General features: G+C 49.5%; 1 protein-coding gene across 2 annotated transcripts in view; it reads left to right on the top strand.

Annotated features, from left to right (window-relative positions):
- PLPP3 (phospholipid phosphatase 3) overlaps positions 1–6,385 on the top strand; it is a 41,575-nt gene that overhangs the window by 25,865 nt on the left and 9,325 nt on the right. For both annotated transcript variants that reach the window (XM_057385477.1, XM_057385478.1), the window contains exons 3-4: positions 810–1,093; positions 2,036–2,093. In XM_057385477.1, coding sequence (XP_057241460.1) covers positions 810–1,093; positions 2,036–2,093 — 342 coding nt within the window. The remainder of the gene's footprint in view (positions 1–809; positions 1,094–2,035; positions 2,094–6,385) is intronic.

Below are 6,385 nucleotides of genomic sequence, written 5' to 3'. Positions count from 1 at the left end.
AGGTATAAAAACATTTTAGAGTAATGAATGAAATCCTAAAGCTGTAAATCTGGAGCTTAAAACTGAGGTGTGTAGCGTGACGGAGAACAATTTAAACCTTTGGCTCTTTGGGAGAGGTGAGACATTTGGACTTCATTTCACAGCCTGATTTTCATTAACCTGCCTTTTAAGAGTCATGAATGTGAGAAGTTGGGTCCTCTGCTCCCTGACAGTGATTTATGGCGATATTGTCAAACCTCAGCACCCCTGACACAAGAAAAACATAATCTGCTGCCAGGTGATAACAAGACCCCTTAAAATGCCCCAAAATAGCTGGGCTTTATAAGGGGGCCTTGAGAGGTCTGAATTGGGTCTGCTGGCAGCAAGTTTTGAGCCAGAATCTGAAAAATTTGGGGCTTTCTGGTTGTTAATGACTTTAAGAGAGGAAGATAGTCAGGCTGTGTGTTTATTTTCCTCCAAAATCAGTTTGATAAGAGGGTAATGGGTCTGGCCTCTCCTTCCCAACACACAGTAATTCTTTATCTGGTTCATGTCAATTTTCTTTTCCCACTATGCTGGGGCGTTATTTCACTTTTGTGAAGATATGCCAACGTGCTAACCCAAAATCTACCCTTTTATTTTTGTTTGTTTATTGGATTTTTCCTTAAACAACATTCCGAGCATTGGGAGGGAAGAGGAGGAGGATGCAGAGACTCTGGRTTTGGTTTCTTCATGGTCATTGAAGAAGCAGATTCCTGATTTGAGATCTCAGAGCTGTCTGATCCCTGGTTTTACACATTTTTGACCTCTCTGCTGTGCTTCTTTTGCAGATCATAACGGGAGAGCTCTACCGCATCCACTACCTGAAGGAGAAATCGCGCTCCTTCATCCAGAACCCCTACGTGGCAGCCCTCTACAAGCAAGTGGGCTGCTTTGTTTTTGGCTGTGCCATCAGCCAGTCCTTCACAGACATTGCCAAAGTGTCCGTCGGGCGCTTGCGGCCGCATTTCCTGGCCGTGTGTGACCTGGATTTCTCCACCATCAACTGCTCCAAGGGAGTTTACATCCAGAACTACACCTGCAGGGGAAACGACAGCAGGGTGCAGGAGGCCAGGTGAGAACCTGTGGGTTGCTGCTATTAMATGTGTCTGATTTAGCAAGGATTCGAATTTAGAACTGGGAGTAGGGTTAGACTGGGTTTTAGGGTGAAATTATTCACTTAGAGGGTGATGAGGCACTGAGAAGATGGGAATGCTCCATTCCTGGAAGTGTTCAAGGCCAGCTTGGACAGGGCTTTGGGCAACCTCATCTACTGGAAAGCATCTCCATCCATGGCAGGGGATTTGGAATGAGATGAGCTTTAAAGTCCCCTCCGTCACAAACCTTTTGAGGATTCTATGAAACTGCTTTTTCTGCTAAGGCTGTAAATCCATGTCCCAGTGACCAGCAGTTTCCCTGGGGAAGTGTGGCACTCGGCTGAATAACATTTCTTTTCCTTTCTCTTTCCTCCTACCCTATTGTTTCCCCAAGCTGCTGCTCCGTGTGGGAATTCAGCCCCGGAGCTGAGCTCATGGTGAGCCCAAGCTGTCCCATGAGCACAGAGCTTCTCCTCAGGAAAGGCTCCACCACAAATCCAGGACAGCCAGTGCCTCCCTTTGCAGCTCTGYCAAACCCCTCCAATGCCCAATTTTGACTTTTCCACGGGCACATTCCTCTTGCTGCAGTTAAATACCCAGAGAAGTTGCTCACCTCTCATTTTTTTAGGGTTTCCCGGTTATTTGAGGCGAGAGGATGAGTTACTGGGTTATCCTGGAAATAGCTGCTGTCCCATGAGGAGGCCAGGAAGGGACAAACAATGCGAGCATCCTGTCCACCCGCTCGCTYTCTGCCTCACCAGCAAGCAGGGCGGATAACAGGGCTTTTATAACCCAGAGAAYTGGGGCTTGTGGGTTCCTCTGGCACCCTCAGATTCCACAGGCAAGCCACCACATTATAGGGAAAATCATAATAGTGAGGGTTATCCTGGCTGGTTCTGAGCACCTGCTTTGTTTTGCAGGAAATCCTTCTTCTCCGGGCACGCGTCCTTCTCGCTGTACACCATGCTGTATTTGGTGGTAAGTGACCTCCCTGAGCTGATTGATCCCCTGTTCCCCCATCCCTGTCCCACATTCCATAGCAGAAATGGCAGGATGAGYCTGGGACATGGAAAGTTGGTTGAAAAAAAAGAGGCTGAGCTGGTGATGGGAAGATCCACCCTCAGCTGCTGTGGTGTTTGTTAGGATGGAGACTTCTGGGGTGCAAACTGAGCTCTGCAGCTTTGGGCTGTGGTCAAGGTTGCTGTCAAATCCAAATCCTACCAAATTTGTGGACGACCTGTGCGATTTTTTTTTTCATCCCACACTGTGGTTTCCATTGAGGAGAGTTTGGGGCCAGCCAAAATGTTTGATGATGGAAGAGGAGGATGTGCTGCTGTGGCTGTGTCAGGAGGTGATGCCTGGTCCCCAAACGTGCCAGGGGAGCAGGTGGAGCAGCCTCTGCCCTCCTGGTTCCGCTGGGGAGGGCTGGGACTTGTTTTCCTTTGTCAGTGAGGAATGGCTCTGCCCTTCCTGCGCCGGGGCTGGGGCCGGGGTGGCTGCCAAGGTGCTTCCTGCCGGGGCTGCGGGAGGCAGCGCTGCCCACTGGGGCTGGACACACGCTCACAGCCTTCTGCGGGGGCTGCAGAGGGATTTTTGCCTGGTTTTCCTTTCTGGAAAGTTATTTATTTCATAAAAAATCAAGTTTTGTGTTGGCTTTTGAGATTTGTGCTCCTCCTCCATCTCCGGTAATCTCGGAGCAGCAAGCGAAGGAACAGGGCTGATAAAAACATGAAACATGAGTTTTTATCTGTGAGCAGTGCTCCCCCATCCCTCACCCTCTGGAAAGATAAGTGACCACTGCTCCCTCCTGCCTTTTCAGCCTTGGATGAAAAGCTCCCTGTGAACAACTTCTGTCACTGAATCACTGAGCTTTCCAGGCAGCTGTGGGCGGCACATTAAATTCTTTCTTTGTTTTCCCCTCTGATTTTGTTCTTGGAAAACTTTTGAATTTCTTCAGCAAACGTTTTGGCCACTTCCTTCCAGTATTACAATGAGGAGCTGCCTCGRTGATGCTTCACAGGAGGCTCAGCCCATCGTAAACCTTTCTGAGCTGAGTTTGGAAGCTGTCACTCACACAGGCAGTTATTTATTTCTGGGGAGCTCTGTGGGCAGACAGATAAGCCAGCCCTGAGATGTTTTYGAGCCCAAATCTGGGAGCAGCCAGGACTGCCTGTCCCTGTTAAGTTGGTGATGGTTTCTCTGCCAGGGCTTGACCCATTTTCTGCGGAGTGCTGGACAAACTTTTGGTTTTCAYGTGTTTTTCTGAAAATCCAGCTTTTTTTTTGAAAATCCCCCACTTTGGGGGGCAGATGAGAAACAAATGGAAATACAGTGCTTGGTGGGGGGCTGGTGACGGAGACCCCAAAACTGCAGATTGCATTCCAAGTTCCCACAGGATTCATGGAAAACCTGCAGGGCTCATTTCCCAGTGCTGCTTTTTTACCAATGCCTGCTGTGTGATCTTCTTTTTAGCTTTGCAGCAGGTTTTAGCAGTGGTGTTTAGCTCCTCATGGTGCTTTGGAACACAGAGGTGCCTCGGGTTTCTCTTTGCTGCCCTCCCCCATCCCCATATAGGAACACTTGAGCTGTCACCTGATCTGTCCCACACCCCCTGATCCAGGACAGGAGGCTGCTCTGCTCATCCCTCTCTATGGAGGAGCCAATCCCTTTAAAATTATTTAATTTTTAATTTTTAATTTTTAATTCATCCCAAAACTGTGATTCGGCTGGTAGCAGGCTCTGTCTGACCAGCTGTCCAGTTGCCTTGTGCCTTGAGAAGTCAGGAAAAATCACATCAAATATTTGGTGATAAACTAAAGGGAGAGAAGGGCAGCTTGAGGCAGGTGAGGTGATCTCAAGGCTCTCTTCCACCTAATAATTCTGTGATTACAGCTTGTCTAGCAGCACCCTGCTCTCCATCACCCCAGCTCCCTGGTCACTGACAGAGAAATCTCACAGGAAAGGGAAGGCAGAAAATCTGGCACATTTAAGAGGCTGATAATACCACAAAATAATTAATAGAAAGAAGAGATTATAATAAAACTGAGGGGTTTTATTTAATGCAAGATAAACCCCGCTGTCTTACCCACCTCAACAAATCAGCTGGGATTTTGGGAGCCTGGTTAGAAATGTGGCATCGGCCGTGCCAGTGCCTGCAGGAGGTGTGTTTGAYGGATTTCATCAGGAAATCCTCTCAATTGAGACAAAACGGATGCTGCCCTGTTCCTGGGAAGTGAGGGCTGTGCTGCAGCAGGTGGCTGCCCACATTTTGGGTACCAGGAATGTGCCAGGAGCTCCTGCAGAGCGGGGGTTTTCTGTGGGGCTGAGCGTGTCCTGCGGAGGTTTGGCAGATCTGCCATGTTCCTGGTTGAACAATACTTCATATTTCAGGGATAAGTCACTTCCCTTCTTTCCTGGCGTTCCCTGGCCTCGTTCTCGGAGCCCATTCTGATTTAAAATGTTTTCAAGTTTGCTTCACCTGGTGGAGAYGGGTGCCAGAAAATTCCTGTCAGTCTATTAAAAGATCCACGGATTCCCACGCATCCCGCAGGGCTTCTCCTGCCCCTGGGGATGGATTTGTCCAGGTATTTGGTGGACAGCAGATGAGTGACCACAGCTTTTCCCAGCCCTGCACTATCCATGGGCTCCCAGCAGGAAAACACTCATAGATGCCAAGCCCTGGAGGGATTTGAGGGAAAAGTCACAGTAAAATCCCCTGGGATTTTGTTCTAAATGCTGGGACTCCAGGGCTAAGCTTCTCGCAGCCTTCTTGTCACCAGGAATACTCAATTAACATCAGGCCTTTGTATAAAAAATTTAAAAGGGGAAATTACTCTTGGGTAATCGTCTTTGTCTTAATTTTCCTTGCTTTGTTACCCCTTGGCTGAGCGAGCTGTAATGTGTATTTATAGCAGGCTGAGGAAAGGAGAGGTGTGGAACAGTTTATTGCAGCTTTCTGGAGCTGACCCACACCTCTGGGTTTTGTTTCTGTGGATGTGGGGGAGTCTTTGCAGGGAGCAATGGATACTTTCCATTCCCCTCAAGCAAATGAGACCACAGTGCTGGGTTTTTGCAGAGTGAAGTTGCCTGAAATCRCACAAATTGTGCAGAAAAGCTGAATTTAAATATCATAAAAACTGAATTAATATCCCTCCCAGCAACGCTGGCTGATTCTGGATAAATTGCTAGTAAACCTTGAGTGTTTATTATGTGTCAGTGGGTGAGGCAGAAGGCTTCAGCTCAGGAAGGGTTGTGGTGTGTTCTGGTGATGTAAATGGAAAACGGGAGCTGGTGTTGGGTTTGTGAAGCTCCTCCTTCCTTGCTGAAAGGGGGAGAAGGTCCCGGTGCCCTGGTGGTGCTCAGCATGGATGTGTCCCTGTCAAGGAACCTCTGTGGGGTTGTGTGCTGGGAGCTGAGTTGAGTGGGGACCTAAGGAAGGGAATAAACTGGAATAAATCAGGCTTGAGGTGTGAACTGAGCTGCTGGGGCTGGTTCTGATGGGGTGGGGGGTGCTGAACACCCACCAAAGGCAGGGAGGAGTCAAACATCACATGCTGAGAGGTCTTTGCCATCTTTAGTCCTTGGTGCTAAAAGCCAAATCCTGCATTCCCCAGCCTCCAGCCAGGACAATGCATTACACTGGGATGAGCTTGGGTTGGAGAGGTTTTGGCCCTGCAGCACTTTGGGTGCCACTCTGCTTGCAGATGGGGCTGCAGAAGGAGGTCAGCTCGGGTCACACAGCCAGGAACAAGCCCAGCTGTTTCCCAGAAGGAACCCTGAGGTGTTCCAGCCCAGCCCCACAAATGGAACGGGATTTCTGGAGAGCAGAAAGCCCCGGCAGGCTGGAGGTGACGATGCTGTGAGCCTGCAGCCCCTGCCAGCTCAGGACTTTGCTSTGTGGCTGTGGCTGTCCCCACGGGCGCTGTGGAAGTCCCCTGGCACAGGAAGAGCTCTGTGATGTCCTCTGCTCTGCGGTAACCCAGCCTGTGCCAGGAGACAGCAGATGGGAACTCCGGGTGACTCCCACTCCTGGGATCCCATTTCACCCACCCTGGCTCTGCTGGTGCTCCTGGATTTCACTGCCCTGGGATGGTCTGTGGTGGAAACAGCCCCGGTTGTGGTCTTGCTCTTCCACCCCCTCCTGGGAAGGGCTCCATTCCAGCTCCACATTCCCATCCAAATCTGTCAGTCTGCAGCAAGGCAGCGTTTCAGATTTGCTCCCAGGAGCAAAAAAAAAAAAAAAAAACCCAGGAGCAAAAAAAAAAAAAAAA

This window comes from Malurus melanocephalus, unplaced genomic scaffold, assembly GCF_030028575.1.
Source record: "Malurus melanocephalus ecotype Western Australia unplaced genomic scaffold, MMel_1.1 scaffold_831, whole genome shotgun sequence".
Taxonomy (NCBI): Eukaryota; Metazoa; Chordata; class Aves; order Passeriformes; family Maluridae; genus Malurus; species Malurus melanocephalus.
Note: the sequence above shows the minus strand (reverse complement) of the source record. Positions and strands in the feature narration are given on the sequence as shown.